The sequence below is a fragment of the Candida metapsilosis genome (assembly GCF_017655625.1).
Source record: "Candida metapsilosis strain BP57 chromosome Unknown scaffold1, whole genome shotgun sequence".
Taxonomy (NCBI): Eukaryota; Fungi; Ascomycota; class Pichiomycetes; order Serinales; family Debaryomycetaceae; genus Lodderomyces; species Lodderomyces metapsilosis.
In genome coordinates, this window is record NW_027138159.1 from 2,813,395 (window position 1) to 2,832,141 (window position 18,747).

An 18,747-nucleotide genomic window follows, 5' to 3' on the forward strand; every position below is an offset into this window, starting at 1 on the left:
TATGAAAAAATTGTCCATCTTTTCAACTCTATGATACCATGTCACAGAAGAACCAACCTTCGATAAGTCAGTTCTTTTCAAGCCAAAGGTCAAAAAGCTCACAAGATGAAGGGCCTTTAAATTCAAGTCCTCCGAAACAATATTCCAACGGCATAGACAAGTTTCAATTTGTCAAAGGTCAAACCACTGATGCACCAAGCAAAAAACAATCTCAAGGTGAAGATGCAATTATCACTGCTGGATCAGATACTCCCATTACTTCTCTATCACCTCCCAGCTCTGCCAACTCGAATGCTCTAGACAGTTTTCAGTATAATAAAAATTTGACAGCTCCACGAACCAAACGCAATACACCCAATCCAATCAATACGGAACGCAAGACAAAGAAACAACGTACTTCTAAGCTCACCCCATTGGAGACCCAAATATTGGAACTCACAGAGCTCCACCAGGACAAGATCCTTCTAATACAAGTTGGTTACAAGTACAAAGTGTTTGGTGAAAATGCAAAGCACGTTTCTAAATGTTTAAACATTATGTATATTGCCAACAGTGATCCTCGATTTGCATATTGTTCGTTTCCTGATACCAGACTACATATCAATTTGCAACGGATCCTAAACACTGGGGTAAAAGTCGGCATTGTCAAGCAAATGGAATCGGCGATTGTCAAAGAGATTGATAAAGTTGGCAAAAGTGGCGATTTAATGAGACGTGAAGTGACTGGTGTGTATACAAAAGGAACTTATATGAGTGATGAGTTTGTTGGTAGTAATCTAATACCAAACTCGGTTGAGGAAGAGCATAATAATTATATTGTGTGTATCAATGAAGTAACTGATCGTGAATTTGCTGTTGTTGCTGTACAACCCTTGACAGGTGAAATAATCTATGATGTGTTTTCTGATGATGTGAGTAGAGAGGAGATGGAGACTCGATTGTTGTATCTTCTGCCGAGTGAGGTTATTGTTGCAAACAAAGTGGAAGCTATAAACTCAACCACGATGAAATGTTTAAAGCTCGTCAACCACGAGCTCAAGATAGAGCACAAGACAATCACTCAATTAAATTTTAGCGAGTTCTTGAACCTGGATATGGTTGACTATTATACTCAGAATTTCCCCTTACTGGTCCAAGAATGCTTCCATGAACTTATTGTCTATTTAGCAGAATTCAAATTGAGCAATGTGTTTACAATCCCTCAAAATATCACCACTTTTAAAGATGCTAGGAAATACATGATCCTACCAGCAAACACGCTAAGTGCATTGGAGATTTTCACCAATGCCACTGACCCAAAATCACCTAGGGGTACGTTAGTGTGGCTCCTTAATCATACTAGAACTAGATTTGGAAGCCGATTACTACACAAGTGGATCTCTAGACCATTGATTGATCGAGAAAAGATTGAGGAGCGATATGGTGCCGTACAAGAATTGGGACTGGAATTCAACCATGTTGTTGATTCATTAATGAAGCAGTTGGAAAAGATTGGGAAAACATTGGATATGGAAGAGTTGCTTATCAAGATCCATTACTCAGCCACGACTCAGTCAACGAGAATCAACCGAAAGCAGATATTTCTTTTATTGCAAAGTTTTAATGATCTTTTGAAGTTGGTGAAACTGTTTGCCAAGACTATACGAAGCTCAAATTTGAGTCTGTCGTCGCCGTTGGTTGTAAATATGTTGAATGGGTTGCTAGAACTGGCTGAGACAGGGATCGTGGAGAATTTCATAACCATGATGAACCCTTCCTACTTGTTCAACGAACTGAAGGATCCATTTGAACAAAAATCGAGTTTCTTCAACCTACACCATGGCTACGATGACATTAATCATGAGTTTGCTGAGATCAAGAATGTAGAGCAAATGCTCGATGAGGAACTTGTCAAGGTTAGGAAGTTATTGCAACGACCTCAGCTCAATTATGTGACAAGTAATCGTGAACCATATCTTATTGAAGTTAGAAACGGCAAAGCAGTTGATGCATTACCTCCAAATTTCATCAAAATCAATGGGACTACCACCGTTAGCAGATTTAGAAATAAGGAGATTTCAAACTTGTACAAGTTGAAGCAATATCATGAAGAGATGTTGGTGCAACGATGTGATGAAGCATTTGTTGAATTTTTACAAAATTTGGATTCTCAATATGGTTTTTTCCAAAATATTGTTAAACATTTGGCTACTTTAGATTGTCTACTTTCAATAACTGCCGCTAGTGTGCTAAATAATCAAGTTAGACCAACATTAACTGATGACTTGATAATAGATGTGAAGCAAGCTAGACACCCCATAATTGAACAATTACGAGATGGATACGTTTCTAATGATATCAATATCCAATACGACACTAACCGCGCCTTGATTATCACTGGTCCAAATATGGGTGGTAAATCCTCCTATGTGAAAATGGTTGCCTTGTTTACAATCATGACTCAAATTGGGTGTTATTTACCCTGTCAATCGGCAACGATGGGGATATTTGACTCGGTGTTTATACGTATGGGAGCCAGTGATAATATACTCAAGGGGAATTCGACATTTATGACGGAGATGTTGGAATGTAGCAATATCATTCAAAGATTGACTACTAGGTCATTGGTGATTTTGGATGAGATTGGACGAGGGACGGGAACAACCGATGGGATCGCGTTGGCTTATGCTATATTAAAGTACTTTATTGAGTCTGAATCGAAACCTTTGTTACTTTTCATTACGCATTATCCTTCAATTCATGTATTGGAACATGAGTACCCTGGAGAAGCTGTAAACTACCATATGGGGTTCGAAGAGATTGGCAAAGAAGATGGCAAGTTTCCTGAGGTGATATTTTTGTACAATTTGTGTCGTGGAGTAGTCAATAACTCCTATGGGTTAAACGTGGCCAAATTGGCAGGAATCCCAGAACAGGTAATCACCAATGCATATAAAGTGAGTGAAGAGTTGAAAACTGAAATTGAACTTGATGATGAGGTCAATTTCTTGAAATTGGTTTATTCGGTTATTGAAGGCAATGAAACCCCGTCTAATCTATTCAAATATATAACTTAAAAAACCCTCAAAAAAGAAACTCTAAAACTAACTCGTTGAAAGCTTGTGGATTATCTAAATATACGTGATGGCCAGCATTGTCAACCACTGTAAACTTTGTAATTGCATCATTCTTTTCCTGAATCTTTTTGAAAATGTACTCGCCACCTTTTGAATTCATCCAATCTTTATCTCCATAAACCCACAACGTATTGATGTTATTATCAACGACGAAATCAACAAATCCACGATCACAAAGCGGCAATTTGGCCAAAATTTCATGGTTTATAAGCTTGGTAATTGCCAATTCTCCCAGTGCTTGGTATTGATTGAAAATGGAGAATGAATATCCATGTAATTTGTAAATCAAATCAAGGGTATCTTCTGAATTACTAAAATTTTTAAATCTAGCAAATGACCAATACGATATCAATTTGGAATAAAAGGGACCCGTTTTCTGTAACAAGTCGAATGGGGATTTGTTATTTTCCCATAGTTTTTGCAATACTGAACTTTTGGGGAATTTGGGTTTACCTACAAGTTCCCAAGCTTTGGTGAATTCTGGACTTATGACCACTTCTTGATTAGCATCATCTTCAAATTGCAATTCTCGTAATGGGTTACTAGTGTAATGAAGATTGACATTGTACTTCTCATCATTAATTAGACTGTGTTCATTAGATTCAGTGCCCATGGGACTAACCAAGATCAAATCAGTTACAATCTTATCTCCCTCTTGTATACCATACTTCATCAAATAACAACATGACAAGTAAGCACCCATTGAATGAGCAATGAGCTTGAATTGGGGAATCTTGCGAATTATCCGCCAGTTTTCAATTTTGTCAATAAACCAACTTTCAATGTCTAAAATCTGTTCAATTTGTTGTCGTTTCTTTGTCGGTGTAGTGAGAAATTGTCGAGGGAATTTGGGTCTTGCTGAGTTTCCAAACCCTGGTAAATCAATTAAATGGATACGTATACCGGGAATTTGAATCAACAGGTCAATATTCTTGATAAAGTAGCCCAATGCTGCCATGTATCCGTGAATAATCACAATATGTTGTTCAGGACCAGGCTCGATATTTTCCAAGTAAAATTCGTGAATAAATGATCCATCGTTTAGTTCAACATCGAGTAGTTTACCACGCATTGTGCTCAGCTTATATTCCTCATTCTCTTCTTCTAATGGTGATTCAATGTAGATAGTTTCCGGCAAGACCGCCCTAAATAAATCGTGCTCAATCTTTCTATTCCCAAGTAAAGCCTCTCTAAACTTGGCATCATCCTTGTTTAACTTGCTATGCTCTCGTTTTAGTTCCAGAGAAGATGTCCACCAATCTTGGAAAGATTTAAATAACGGGATTGAGTTTACTGAACTTCGGGGCAGATTAGCCTTGTTAGCAGTTGTTGAATCAACTGATGTTTCGGATGAAGATGATAACTGTTCCTTCTTGGTGGAAGTGTTGGGGTCACCCATCACCTCAATCGAGGTTTGAATTAGCGATGTCATGGAAGCGAAGGCAGAAAGGCAAACTGCGTGAGCTAGTGTTGAGTACGTTGTATCTGTCCTCGTGTAAATGGTGGTTGAAATTAGATTTGCTTATCTTTTTTTGGGTGTATTGATTTTCGCACACATTCGGCTTATCTCCAATCGGAGATAACGGCAGTGGCTAAGTACCAAGAAAAGGGGGTAGAGACAGACTAAACGGACGATTAACATCAAGAGGTTTGCCTCTTTTTACTGAAACTACTGAGACTACTTTCATCCAGATTTCTTCTATATCAAAATTAAAACTATTCAACGACGATGTAGAAATAAAAAAAAAAAGCCATACCATAATATCATCACCGTATACCGCAAGCAATCAAACTGTATCAATGTTGTACCTTGTTGTCAACTTCAGAGTAAGAAGGTGGTGCACCACTTTGATGTTGGCCAACCTTGGCAGTACTGCCATTACTACCTCCTTCAACAACTGAGCCGTACCCAAAAGCAGGTTGACCAACTGGCTCATCAGTAATATGAGATTGATCATGGTATTGATGAGGATGGCCATGACTGTGTGAGTGATGATGATGATGATGGTGGTGGTCGTCTCTTGGAGTTTGGTTCTCCAAATCATTTCTGTAGACATAGTACACCTTAGATTCAGATTGGTGGGAATAAGGTGGGTATTTGGCAATGATGTACCAAGCGTGAATCAAACCTGGAATGAATCCAAGTATGCAAAGAAGGATATTGATTGCTGAATCCTTGGAACAAATACCACGACGAATCCATACTGGCAATGGTGGGAAAAACACTGAAAGAACGATCAATAAAAGATCAGAAAGACAAACGCACATATCTGTAGGAAGGTTTGAAAAGTGAGTGTCTCTTGAGTACCTTGTGGTGAAGCGACTGATAAGAAAGAGGTTTGATGGTTTGTAGTCATGTAAATTTCTTTTTCGCCTCTTTCGTTTATGTTAGTGTCGTATATTCAATGTCGTAGTATCCTGATGTACGACACTGTTTATTTTTAACTCGTCGCACATTGATCTTCAAACTGCGGTTTGATTTTGCCATCACAACAGTAGCTATACTCCCACAGCCATGGCTACCCTTGCATTAAATATAACTTACCAAGGACAACCCAAAAAGTTTACAGTCAATAAATCACAAACCATATCGCAATTTATATCACAATGTCTAACCAGCTATAACATTGATTCAAACACATTTAGTGGTGAATTGTATCACAACAACAAAGCCTTGGATTCCGCATCTCCTTTCAGATTGACGAACCTTTTGAATAATGCTAAGCTTACACTAAAAGTGAAAAAACTCGATCTCAATAGGGAAATCAATGTCAAGTTTGTAAGTGAGAAAGGTACTGAGGTGAGGAAATTCACGGTTGGTATTACATTGGAAGAACTTGTTGAACAAGTAGTTGGACGGTTGCTGAAGCCAACACAATTGAGGATCTTGGATCTGGTAGTTGGGTATGAGAAGTATACTACTACTACATTGGGATCAATTGTGGGTAATGCCAATAGCGTTGTTATTCGATTGGAGTTTCAAAAGCTGACCAATGAGAAGGATGCGTTGTTTAAGAAACAGCAAGAGGCTAATCGATTGCAGTTGGCGGAGACTAAGAAACGTAAGGAATTGGAGAGACAAAAGCGTTTACATGATGAGGAGCAGGAAAGAGAAGCACGGGCACAGGCACATAGGCTTGAAAAAGAGAAGCAAGATAAGGCGCAACAGGATAATGAGGAGCTGCGTGATGCTGAAGGAGATGCAGAGATGAAAGATGTGGAGGATGGGACTCCCTCGACAGCTACTGAATCCTCTTCAAATCCAAGCACTAGTGAAACTGGTAACGTAAATGCAACATCCGATGGCAGTTTTGTTTACAAGGAGGAACCAGTTGATGAAACTCCCAAAGTGTATATGCCATCAAACAACCCTCCACAAACATACCAAAATCCCGATGAAGATTATAACATGACTGTTGAGCAAGCCAAGACTTATCAAAATGTGATTCGCAATTCAGCCAACAACAAAAGAGTTAAAAAAGGTGATGTCAAGAGTAAACCATCAAAGTATTTTATACGTGTTAAATTCCCCGATGGAGCCATGTTGCAAATCAATTTTCTTGAAAATGTGTCTGAAATTAAGTTTGGTAATTTAATTAAACGTATTGATGAATTATTGATTACTGAATTTATCAATAGTTATAATTTGAAGATTGGTTATCCGCCATTTACAAAACTAGTTCAATCTTTTGCATTAAATAATGAGAAACTACACAATTTGGAACATTTCCAACTGGAACAAGTTGTTTTGATTTGGGAATTGAGTAAAGAATCAAGCAATACAGTTCCACACAAGGGTCCATTTTTAAATAAGGAGTCAAAGGATTTAGTTATTAAACCAAGTGATGAGTTACCAGCTATAAAATTGGAAAAGCATAGAAATGAATTACCATCAAAGGAATCTTCTTCGAAATCAAGTGGTGGAGGCTTTTTCAAGTCAAAGAGTAAAGATGGTGAAGATAAGGATGACAAGAAGAAGTCTAAAATACCTAAATGGTTGAAGATGAAGAAGTAAAGGGTTTTACTTTTTATATAAATGATGTATAGAAGTGAAAACCCTGTCAAGTTTATGAATAGACATATTTTTTTTTTGCAACTGGAAATGGTAACCGAGGTGTCTCGGATTTTGAGGAATTTACAAATTCCGCCGTTTACGGGCATAAGAAATTGTAGAAAACGCATTTCTCATTTAGGAAGTAGGCGCTTATTATTAATTACACGGTAAGACACAAAAGAAGAAATTGAAACACGGTACAGCACTTCCGTCGAATTCAGTTGAGAAATTTCATAAATCGTAGAGACAAAGTGAGATAGTCTGGAAAGTCCGTAAGACATAGTGTGTGTTGAAGGAGGGGAGATAACTTGAAGGTTACTTTAGTATACTCTACTGAGGGGTATACTCGAATTGTAATGTTTACTTAGAGTATTGAAATGAGTCATAAAAACTAAACTAATCTGTACGTTTGTACACTACCTTTTGGTTTGTGTTTGTAAATAGTCTCTGACCAATAAGATTTAATGATAGTAATTTTGTGTATTATTAATAGTCGTGTATTTAAGTACAATTAATTCGGTTTGTTGCCCTAAAAAAAAAAATAATACTCTCTTTTTTTCTCGTATTATATACAGTTTGTGTGTGTATAAAACTATCAACAAATTCCTCACCAATTGTCAATCCACTTTTTTTATGAAAATTTTTTTCTTCTTTCTTTCAACACTTTAATTTCAACAAACAAACAAACAAACAGTACTACTACAAACATATATATACATCAGATCTAAAAAGACTAACTACTAAAGCTACTACAAATTTTACAATTTTATTATTACCCCCATACTAAGCCTACATTAAGAATATCATACATCATGTGTGCTTAAATTTATTTGTTTATTACTTATACAATTAATACTATCCCCCCCCTGTTTGTTATTTATCACTATGTCATAAATAATACCCTTTTTTTGAAAGAAAATACTTTAAAAAGAGTTTTATAACAATTTGTCAATCAAAATATCCCATAAAGATTTGATTTGTTTGTTTTATTACAATCCACTACCCCCCTTTATTATTAAAAATGTTGAAATAGAAATCGAAATTTTACCCGTCCATTATGGCGCCCCCACTAGATTATCATAGTTAAAAAAAAGAACGAAATTATTACTACTGCTGCTACAACAACTACTATTACTGCTACTGTTACTTGTTTGAATAAAGAAAGAATTATATTAGATACAACTACAATGTCTGCTACTACTAAAACTACTACTGCTACTACAACTATTGATTTCGAAGATTCATTGTTTGAGTCCCACGAAATGATCAATGACAAGATGATTGAACCAAGAAAGAATGAAACTGCTGCTGTCGCTGCTACTGCTACTGCTACTGCTGCTGTCGGTCCATCTCAGGTTCATCATCACGAAGAGGAAGTTGCATCGCCTTTTCAAATTCACTCCAGTGTATTGGAATCCGTTTTCAGTACTAACTTGGATGGAAAGGATGCTTTGTTAGATCATACTCCTATGTTTGATGAATTGGATTTCATCATGGATGGTGCCAAGGTCAATTCCAAGGAAGATTGGGTCGCTCTCTTTGGGGAAGAAGGAGGAGACGAAGCCATGTTCCCAGCAGGAGAAGAAGCTGTTGTTGGGGAATTTGGTCCAATTATTTCCTTGGATGATGGTGCTTCTGCTGGTGATGACGATAATATTGTTCCTCATGATGAAGTGTTGGAAGCTTTGTTGATTGAGCCATCACCAAATGGATTATCTGATGATACCATTTCTGCAGCTACTACCTCGGCATCAAGTCCCGATTTGAGTAGCACTATTGCTACAAGTGTTGGAGGTGCTTCAACTTCACACAAGAGATCGTTTAGAGAAGTTGAGTCTAACCATCACCCACAATCTCAATTGTTTACTCCAAACCCATCGTCTACTTTGCCTACTCCTCAATTGGATATGAAGAAACCATCTTCAAAGAGAACCAAAGTTGATCATTTGGGATGTGTCACATATTCCAAGAAACAAAGATCACAAACTTTGGAGCCAATTTCTTTTGATGGTATTGAAGATTCTGCTGCTTTGAAAAGAGCCAAGAATACTGAAGCTGCCAGAAGATCAAGAGCAAGGAAAATGGAGAGAATGACGCAGTTGGAGGAAAGAGTTGAAGAATTGATGGGTGAAAACTCTAAATTGGTTGATGAAGTTGAAAGGTTGAAGAGCCTACTTGAAGCTAATGGCATTGCTCATTAGAAAAACTTTGTTTTAGTTTGATTTTATATAGAGAAAAGATAAAAAAGAAAAAAAAAAAATAAACATGTTGAGTATGATTTAATAACTTTGAGAGGTTGTAGAGATTGTAGGTGAGTGTTGATTTAGTGGATTGGTGGGTGGTAGATTTGGTGATGATTTTTCGTCAAACTGGTAGCGAGTAGACAATGATAAAACTGTATTCAGGAAATTGCACAGTTCAACTTTATATGAGCTGCGTCTCATATCCTTTCTATTCTCGCAACCATAAACACCTTTTAGCTCTTTACAGTTCTTCTTCTCTCAACTTAGTCTTTGCTTACAGTTGTGATTCAATATGGCAAAATATGCTTATACAGACAAAAATTTTGTTGGGATTTTGCAACCAAAAATCTAATCTAAAGTAGGATTGGTAAACTGCAGTAAAATTTGCCAAAATAAAAAAAATAACAAAAATTGGAGCGAATCGTAAATCTCAGAACAAAGTTCAGGGCTTATCAGTTATACAAGTGGTGCTATAGAAGGAAAGGGCGAGATAGAAGTGGTTGGGGGGGGGGGTTTGGACCTTTGCTTATGTTATTACATAGATAAAGTTTGTCTCCCGACGGAAGAGGAACCAAAGAGACGGAAAGTATATTGATATACAATTTACAAGTGAAGATCCGAGTTTTGTTGTTGTTATCTATATGGAATATTTTGAGATTCCAAGATTTTCGAAGATTTTCAATGATTTGAAAGTTTTAAGATTTCGGAAATTTCCTTTTCTTTTAAACTAGCAATTATTTCAGGAAGAACGAAAGCTACGCAATGGAACAGACATAATACAACCTAGGTTTTAGACAAGTCGACTTGAGGCTAGTGTATCGGCCTAGATCGGACCACACTTTCAAAGAGAACAATACAAATCCACGTATGTACTCATTTACGGCATTTGTTTTATGTGGAAAAGAAAAAAATTTTTTTTCTTTTCTTTTGTCTGACTTCTCTTACACAAATACCGACACATGCGTTTCAGCAAGATCTGAGTTTGATTTTGACATAGATATAATCATAATTGATGAGATTAAGCTGTGTGTGAGGGGGAGCTTAATCTCTTTTGCTGTATTTCTTGAAATGCGGGGGGTTTTGCTTGCTATCATCTAGATTGTTATATTTCATCTCTTATCTATTGTTTGTTCCTTCGGAACAAATAAACAATTCCGGACCTAATTTCTAATTTTCTTAAGTACTAAGCGCCGCCTCTACAGGATAAATCCGGACCAGTTAAAATCATAGACTAGACCGTGCTTTCTCTTACTTCTACAGAACGAGTTACATTTCTGTACTAAGTGCACAACTGACAAAGAGTCATAGATCTTTACCATAGCTTTTGCTATCGCCACATTGATGAATGGCTTCAAAAGAGGGGTGTCTCTACTTCTTGAAATTCTTTCTTATCTCTATATCTATATCTCAATTCACGGCAAAATTAAAAATTAAGAAACGAAAAAAGAAATTTTCATTTTTTCCATTTCGCATCCAAACATCAATATTTAAAAGGTTACACAAAAGAAAGTTTTTTTTTTTTTTTTTTTCTTTTGTTGTTGCAATTTATGTTAATTAGGGCTCTGTCTGCCGATGCCCTGTCTCTCTCTAATGTAAAATTTGCAATAAAACAAAACCATAAACAAATATGCAATTCATAAAAAATTTTCTCCTTTCCTCTTTCTCTTTCCTTATCTCTAGATCATATATCAATTAGTTATCAGATCCAAAACTTTTAGATACTTTCTTACTATAAGTATATCCAACACCCACCCCTTGATTGTTCAATTTCACCCTTTTTTTTTCTTTAACACCCAAATATTAGAAAAACCCAACTTACCCTTCCAACTAACTTCACTTTTGAAGAAAATCACCTCCTATATATTTCACATTACTCATATCATCCGTGAAATATAATTTATCCATCTCCAAAAAGTTTCTAATATAAAGAGAAAAGAGTCATTTTGAACTTTTTTTCACACAAGTAATACAATACAACTGATATCACAGTATACACTACGACTTCTTTTACCGAAAATGAAGACTGAAGAAGAAAAATCAATTGGTCTTGCAAACGAAAAAAGCATCAGTTATGAAGATGACTTTGCTCCAAGTTCCCAAGCTTCAGATACAGAAGTACAAGAAACCAAAATCAACTTTGTTGACCGTTGGGCTCATAAATTGAAAGCTGAAACTAAAGGTATTGATTTAGTCACTGATGAAGAGAAAACCGATACATCGGTATGGAACGCCGCTACTATGTGGTTAAGTGCCAATTTGGTCATTGCTACTTTTGCTCTTGGTGCTTTGGGAATCACTGTTTTCAATTTAGCTTTTGGTCAAGCTGTATTAACCATTATCTTTTTTGCAGGATTGGGTAATTTCACCGTTGCTTATTTTTCATGTTTTGGTCCAGTATTGGGGTTGAGACAAATGATTTTGTCGAGGTTAATGATTGGTGATTTCACTGTCCGGATATTCAGTTTTATTAATGTTGTCGCTTGTGTTGGATGGGGTGCTGTCAACATCATGTCAAGTGCTCAATTGTTGCATATCGTCAACAATGGTGCGTTGCCACCATGGGCCGGATGTTTGATCCTTGTATTGTGTACAATTTTGGTTACATTCTTTGGGTACCATGTTATTCATCTTTATGAAAAATGGTCATGGATTCCAAATATGATCATTTTCGTCATCATTATTGTCAGATTTGCCATGTCGGGTAATTTCAAAAGTGCAAATTTCGTTGGTGGTGAAACTACTGCTGGTAATGTCTTGAGTTTCGGTAGTACTGTTTACGGTTTCGCTACTGGATGGACCACGTATGCTTCCGATTACACAGTTTATCAACCAAGAAACACCAACTTGTTGAAACTTTTCTTTGCCATTTTCCTTGGTATTTACTTACCAACTGTATTCACTTTGATCTTGGGTGCTGCTTGTGCCACTGGTATCAAATCCGATCCACAATGGGATGCCCAATACACGGAAAACTCAGTTGGTGGCTTAGTTTATTCCATTTTGGTTACTGACTCATTACATGGATTCGGTCAATTTTGTTGTGTTGTATTGGCATTATCAACAGTTGCCAACAATATCCCCAATATGTATTCAATGGCACTTAGTGCTCAAACAGTATGGAGCAAATTTCACAAAATCCCACGTGTTGCATGGACAATTTTTGGTAATGCTGCCACTTTAGCCATTTGTATTCCTGCTTATTACAAATTCGAATCAGTTATGGAAAACTTTATGAATTTGATCTCATATTATTTGGCAATTTATGAATCACTTTTATTAAGTTCACATTTGATTTGGCACAAGGGTAAATTTAGATCCTATGATTATGAACGCTACAATGATAAATTAGCTTATCCAATGGGGTTGGCTGGCACTTTTGGATTCTGTTGTGGTGTTGCTGGTGTTGTTTTAGGTATGAACCAAACTTGGTATGCTGGTGTCATTGGTAAGCAAATCGGTGAACGTGGTGGTGATATTGCGTTTGAATTGGCATTTGGTTTTGCCTTTGTTGGATTTAACGTAACGAGATATTTCGAAAAGAAGTACATACGATAGAGCTTTTAGAGAGTTACTAATTTTTTTTTGTACTATTAAGTTTATTTATATGTGTGTCAATTAGAGAAAACAATGAATTATGCCCCTTGGAAAGAAACTATGTAGGCCTATTCTCCTTCATTGTTAACACCTCTTCATAGCTCTTTAGCTTCCCCTCAAGGTTGAAAAATTGCAATGTCGACAACAACTGCAGTTTCAAATCCTCACCAAGAACCTTACCATCCTTGATAAACTCATCGACAAATTGCAAAAGCCAAACAACTCGACCCATATCATTGGATTTCACAGCAGCATCCAACATAATCGACAACAACTCATCATCAAACACCTCGCCTTCAACCAATACATCTTCAACATAATTCAACTCAATCAGATCTCTATCGCGTGAATGTAAAACGATTTTGTTGAATAGTAAGTCAAGATACTCAAACAATTGCAAATCTATAGTCATTCGCATAATCTGATACATACTTTTGCGTGATATCGTCAATAATCTTTCCTCAAGATCAAGTCCTGGAATATATTTAGGCAATTTGTACTTTGATTTAGATAATAACGGCGATTTGATAATCTGCATTTCACTGACTATTTTATCTAAAGTTAAGAATGATAACAACTCAAGAAACATTTTGTCATCGTTTCGAAGAACTTGATACTTGAGTAAAGGTAGCAACATTTCTGGATCTTTTGTGATCAAATGCGCAAAATGGTCTGCCATTAAGGGAGCAAAGATGGAGTCTGTGGTTGGCGATGGATCTGCAAGAACCGTTGGCTTGTGTTTGTATTGAAATAATGACAAATAAATGATTTGCTGATAATTTAGCAAGTTCAAGTTGCCAAGTTTGTCAAGAAGGTACGTCCATAGATTGATTGTAGGTATGTGATTGTGTGTAGATAGCAAAATTCGAATTATTTGCAGCGCTAGTTGTACATGGGATAATTTTCCATTGGATGATGCATACCGATCAAAAGCAGCCTCGAGAGACTTTATTATTTCCGTATCATTGTACTGACTCAGTGTGAATGTAATTGCCTCCGAATCGAGGGGTGAGTGAGAATCTTTCTGCGACGTGCTCAACCATTGAGATGATTTATATGAATGGAAATTCACTCGGTATTGTTCCAATGAAGTAAATTCACTCGATCTTTTTATCTCATCAATAAATTTCCCAACATTATGATCTGTTTTCACATTTCTCAACTTTAGCTCAATAACCACACTTTCCATCAACATATTAGCCACCAACATCATAGTATTCCTCATTTCAACATCATTGTATGTCAACTTGTCTTTTCCAAGTTCATCACACATATCTTTATAAGTTGTAATTTCACATTTTGAATCGTTAGCAAACATGGCGTCAACATTCGCTTCATTTTGAAGGATATCAACCATATTCAATCTGTGTTGCTTGTACTGCTTCGCTAGCTCAATAGCATTTTCGTATTCCTTAACTCGTCGTTCGTTTCTCTTTAAAGCTTGTGCAAACTTCTTTTCTGATTCAGAATTGGCAACCAGTTCATTGATCTTGTCTTTGTGAACAACATTTGGTATTATCGAGTAGTTTCGTATTCTGAAGGGACGTCTAAGCATAGGGGTTTTACTGTAACTCATCAGTAAAGTGGAGATGCAAAAAAAGGGCAATTTAGTGTAGGGCTACAGTGGCCTTATTTTTTGGTACTCTTTTGTCGTTAACGAAGAAAAAAAAATTGTAGTTGAAAAATTTCTGATCATTCACCTCCGATTCACACTCAAACAGAATGAAATTCCTCAACATCATTGCCACTCTCGCTGCATCAATTGCATCTGTTGCTGCTTATGAGACTACTGGAAAAGAAACTATCGACATCTTAGTCGATTACAACATTAAAGAAACTCCAGAAGTTTCAAAGAGTGACGTGGCCAGTTGGACAAATGGTGAACAAATCACTCTTGAGTACACTCTCAGCAACAATGAAGAGTCAGACGTTACAGTTATTGGTGTCACTGGACAATTCTTGAACCCAGTGACTAAAGAAGTTGTCACAAACTTGACTCAAGGAAGAATTGAACCAGTTGCAGTTGCTCCTGGCAAATCAGTCAAGTTTGAACAAGCCATCAGTGTCAATTTGATTCCAAACAACTATGAATTGGTACCTCAAGTCTTTATCGTCCAAGGTGATCTTGTTAAACTTCTTCCATGTCGTGGTCAATTGGCTTCTGTTCTTGACAAGGCCATTTCATTCTTTGACCCAAGATTAATCTTTTTGGAACTTGTTTTGTTGGCCACTTTTGGTGGTTTGGTTTACTTGGCTTACCAAATTTGGGGAAAGAACTACATTAAAGGAACTGCTCCTGTCAAGGTTAAGAAGAGTGCCAAGTCACCATCCCCAGATGCTGCTTCTGCTTCAGCTGGTTCATCAACTGGTGCTGGATACGATGTCAATTGGATCCCAGAAGGTCATTTGAAGCAAAAGAAAACCAAGAAAGTGGCTTAATGGTCGGTTTCACTTGCAGATATTGAATGTACATTTTGTATTATTTTAAGGAGATTTCAGCCGTGCGGCGGTTACACAAGTCAGCCGCGTGTGTAAGAAGACATTGCCTCTCCCCTCTCTATCCTTATAGCACGTTATTCACTTTTCATTCTCTACCAATCTTCACGTGATTAAGTCAATTTCTTTGTCTTTTAGATTTTCTTTTTTTTTTTTCTGTTTACATTGCAAACATATCTGCAACAAAAAAACTGTTGAAAGATAAACACAAGCCTCTTACCACAAACAGATCACTTCAATCCCTTTCCCACAACTTGTTGACGCCAGTAATGCGATTATATCTCAACGATAAGCCTAGAACGTTTGTCCTAACAACAACGACACATGCATTGATCATCAGACACCCAAACCCAACATATGAACATGAACACAGAGGTATTAGAAGTCGAATACTAGGTCACAAACGCCACCACAGTGAAAAGGATGATTGTAAAGTATTGGTGGAATTTGTGCTAAAGGATTATATCAATCTCAGCTCGTATAGGGATGTGACACCAAAGCGAAACAAGCTCTTGGGATTTATTGGTCTACTTCCGTTGAAAGGGAAGGTATTTTTGGGATTTATTACCCATCATGAACACGTGGCTTCACCTACTTTAAACGACAAGGTTTACAGGATTACGGGAACTGAATTTTACTGTTTAAACTCTGATGAGTACGACTATATCTTTGACAGAGAGTATGATGAATTGAGATACCAAGATGAAAAGATAAAATATCCTGGCTCGTCAGTGAGGAAGCTTTTATCAAGTGGGGCATTTTTCTACTCAAGACAGTTTGACATTACATCAACAATTCAGGAAAGAGGAATAGGAACTTCTGACTTTAAATTGATTGCCGACGCTTCATACTTTAGGCGATTCCTGTGGAATATGTTTATGATTGAAGAGTTACTTGAGTTTAGAAATAGATTGACATTGTCAGAGCAGCGGCTTATCGATGAAACGGGATTCCTTATTGTTATTGCTAGAGGATATGCCAAAACTGTCAACACAGAAGTAGCTGGCCAAGATGCATTGTTGACTTTAATTTCGAAACAAAGCAGTGCCAAAGAAGGGCCGATTTTTGGAGATTGGGGATGTGATGGTAATGGATGTGTTGCAAATTACCTAGAATCGGAAGTTATTCTATATACTGAACATTTTTGTTTATCATATGTGATTGCAAGAGGAAATGTTCCAATGTATTGGGAGCTTGAGAATAAGGTTTCAAAGAATATAATTGGTGCTGGGAACAAGAAAATTGTTTTCCCTAGGTCATTCGAAGCATCGCAGGAAGCTTTTACGAGACATATAGATAGACTTGCATCTCAGTATGGGGACGTGCATGTGATTAATGAACTCTCTGACAAGTCATACAAGGGAGTATTAAATGCATCTTTCGAAGAGCAGGTCAAATACTTTGTGGCAAATAGAGATCCTGCAACCTCTGATTTCAAATTTCAGTATACACACTTACCAATACCGTCTGCAAGAATCAAAAGAATTGGCTACACTTCTCAAAACCCATCTGAGGTCCTGTCTCAGGTGGTCAATTCTGTGAAGGACTTTGGTGCTTTGTTTTATGACGACGCCACAACTAGTTTTGTGGGAAAGCAGTTGGGTGTATTCAGAATCAATTCGTTTGACAGTTTAAACAAGGCAAACTTCTTATCAAAGGTAATCAGTCAAGAGGTTATTGAGTTGGCATTTAGTGAGATTGGTATACACTTGGACAGGGAATTGTTTACCTCGCATGCAAAATTATGGAAAGAGAATGATATTATCATTACTCAGTTGACTCTAAATTTTGTTTCATATAGCGACAAGTTGCATACAAGTACGAAATCAGGTGCGTCCTCAGTCAAGTCTCACATCACAAAAAAGTACTTGAGTGGAGTTGTGGACAACGCAAAGCCAAATGAGTTGGTGTTGCTTAAGTTGTTGGGAAGATTACAAGACCAATCACCAATTACTTTACATAATCCGCTACACGACTATATTGATAAAGAATTGGCTAAACGTAGCAAAGAGTTTACATCAGAGCTGGATGTGTCAGTGTTTGCATCAACATTTAATGTCAATGGTACATTTTATGAAGGGGATATAAATGAGTGGATTTTCCCTCATGGTAAATCGCATGATTTGGTATTTATTGGGTTGCAAGAGATTGTTGAGCTAAAGCCTAATCAAATGATGGCACTGGATTTCAAAAACAAAACCCTATGGGAACGTAAAATCTTGGGTTGTTTAGCGCAGCAAGATAAATATGTTGTGATGTGGAGTGGCCAACTAGGAGGACTTTTGTTGTTATTATTTGTCAGGGAGTCACAAGTTAAGCATATTTCCAATATAGAAATTTCATTCAAGAAAACTGGTCTTGGTGGTATGGCTGCAAACAAAGGTGGGATTGCCGTCAGTTTCAAGTATTCGGACACGACCATGTGTTTTGTTTCGTCTCATTTAGCAGCTGGTCTCAGTAACACAGAGGAGAGGCACAATAACTACAAAACTTTGATCAAGGGTATCAAGTTTTCAAAAAATAGAAGGATTCCTAACCATGATGTAGTGATATGGCTTGGTGATTTCAATTTCAGAATCGAGTTATCAAATGAAGAGGTCAAGTCAATGATACATCAGAAACAATACGGAAAACTTTACGAAAGAGATCAATTGAATAAACAAATGGCCAATGGTGAAACATTCCCATTCTTTGCTGAACAAGAAATTCGATTCCCACCGACTTACAAGTTTGATAATGGTACTAGAAAATATGATTCCAGCGAGAAGCAAAGAGTGCCCGCCTGGACTGATCGTATTTTGTACATGTCGCGAAAGAACCTCATCAAGCCTATGGACTATGAGTGCATTGACAACATTGTATTTTCTGACCATAGAGCTGTCTACGCCATTTTCCAAATTACAGCCAAGATTGTCAATCAAGTTATAAAGAAGAAATTGTCTAATGAACTATATGAATCGTATAACTTAAAAGATGGTGAACTTCAAGATTTATCGGCATTAACTTATGACCTTGGTAAAAAGGGTTCCGATTATGAAAATGAAAAATTACCGCCACCAAGTTCTGACAAACAAAAGTGGTGGCTTGATGGGGGAAGACCAGCCAAAGTAACGATTCCTCGTTTGGCTGAGCAGGGTAATGATTTGGTTGTGAACCCTTGGCATCCAATTAATCCCTTTGTTGCGACTAGTGAGCCAGAATTTGTCTCTAGGAAACAATTAGAAACTATGTTGAATTAAATAGA

At 37.0% G+C, this 18,747-nt stretch overlaps 7 protein-coding genes and 1 pseudogene across 8 annotated transcripts; 5 read left to right on the forward strand and 3 right to left on the reverse strand. All coding sequences in view use genetic code 12, as the record gives it.

Annotated features, from left to right (window-relative positions):
• Positions 1–38: 38 nt before the first annotated feature.
• MSH3 (mismatch repair protein) lies at positions 39–3,056 on the forward strand (the record flags this gene model as incomplete). Its single annotated transcript, XM_067689980.1, has 1 exon — positions 39–3,056. The coding sequence occupies one exon, from the start codon at positions 39–41 to the stop codon at positions 3,054–3,056; it is 3,018 nt and encodes a 1,005-aa protein (XP_067551276.1).
• A 7-nt stretch (positions 3,057–3,063) lies between these two features.
• On the reverse strand, positions 3,064–4,548 carry I9W82_001255 (uncharacterized protein; the record flags this gene model as incomplete). Its single annotated transcript, XM_067689981.1, has 1 exon — positions 3,064–4,548. One exon carries the CDS (start codon positions 4,546–4,548, stop codon positions 3,064–3,066), a length of 1,485 nt encoding a protein of 494 aa, XP_067551277.1.
• A 365-nt stretch (positions 4,549–4,913) lies between these two features.
• On the reverse strand, positions 4,914–5,384 carry I9W82_001256 (uncharacterized protein; the record flags this gene model as incomplete). The annotated part of the gene is made up of 1 exon (XM_067689982.1): positions 4,914–5,384. One exon carries the CDS (start codon positions 5,382–5,384, stop codon positions 4,914–4,916), a length of 471 nt encoding a protein of 156 aa, XP_067551278.1.
• A 247-nt stretch (positions 5,385–5,631) lies between these two features.
• I9W82_001257 lies at positions 5,632–9,371 on the forward strand (annotated as a pseudogene). Its single transcript has 3 exons — positions 5,632–7,112; positions 7,417–7,442; positions 8,254–9,371. Coding segments are annotated over exons 1-3 (2,625 nt in total).
• A 2,058-nt stretch (positions 9,372–11,429) lies between these two features.
• Positions 11,430–12,968, forward strand: FCY21 (purine-cytosine permease; the record flags this gene model as incomplete). Its single annotated transcript, XM_067689983.1, has 1 exon — positions 11,430–12,968. One exon carries the CDS (start codon positions 11,430–11,432, stop codon positions 12,966–12,968), a length of 1,539 nt encoding a protein of 512 aa, XP_067551279.1.
• Positions 12,969–13,065: 97 nt separating this feature from the next.
• I9W82_001259 (uncharacterized protein) lies at positions 13,066–14,583 on the reverse strand (the record flags this gene model as incomplete). Its single annotated transcript, XM_067689984.1, has 1 exon — positions 13,066–14,583. One exon carries the CDS (start codon positions 14,581–14,583, stop codon positions 13,066–13,068), a length of 1,518 nt encoding a protein of 505 aa, XP_067551280.1.
• A 146-nt stretch (positions 14,584–14,729) lies between these two features.
• I9W82_001260 (uncharacterized protein) lies at positions 14,730–15,446 on the forward strand (the record flags this gene model as incomplete). Its single annotated transcript, XM_067689986.1, has 1 exon — positions 14,730–15,446. The coding sequence occupies one exon, from the start codon at positions 14,730–14,732 to the stop codon at positions 15,444–15,446; it is 717 nt and encodes a 238-aa protein (XP_067551281.1).
• A 326-nt stretch (positions 15,447–15,772) lies between these two features.
• Positions 15,773–18,742, forward strand: INP51 (phosphoinositide 5-phosphatase; the record flags this gene model as incomplete). Its single annotated transcript, XM_067689987.1, has 1 exon — positions 15,773–18,742. The coding sequence occupies one exon, from the start codon at positions 15,773–15,775 to the stop codon at positions 18,740–18,742; it is 2,970 nt and encodes a 989-aa protein (XP_067551282.1).
• Positions 18,743–18,747: the final 5 nt, after the last annotated feature.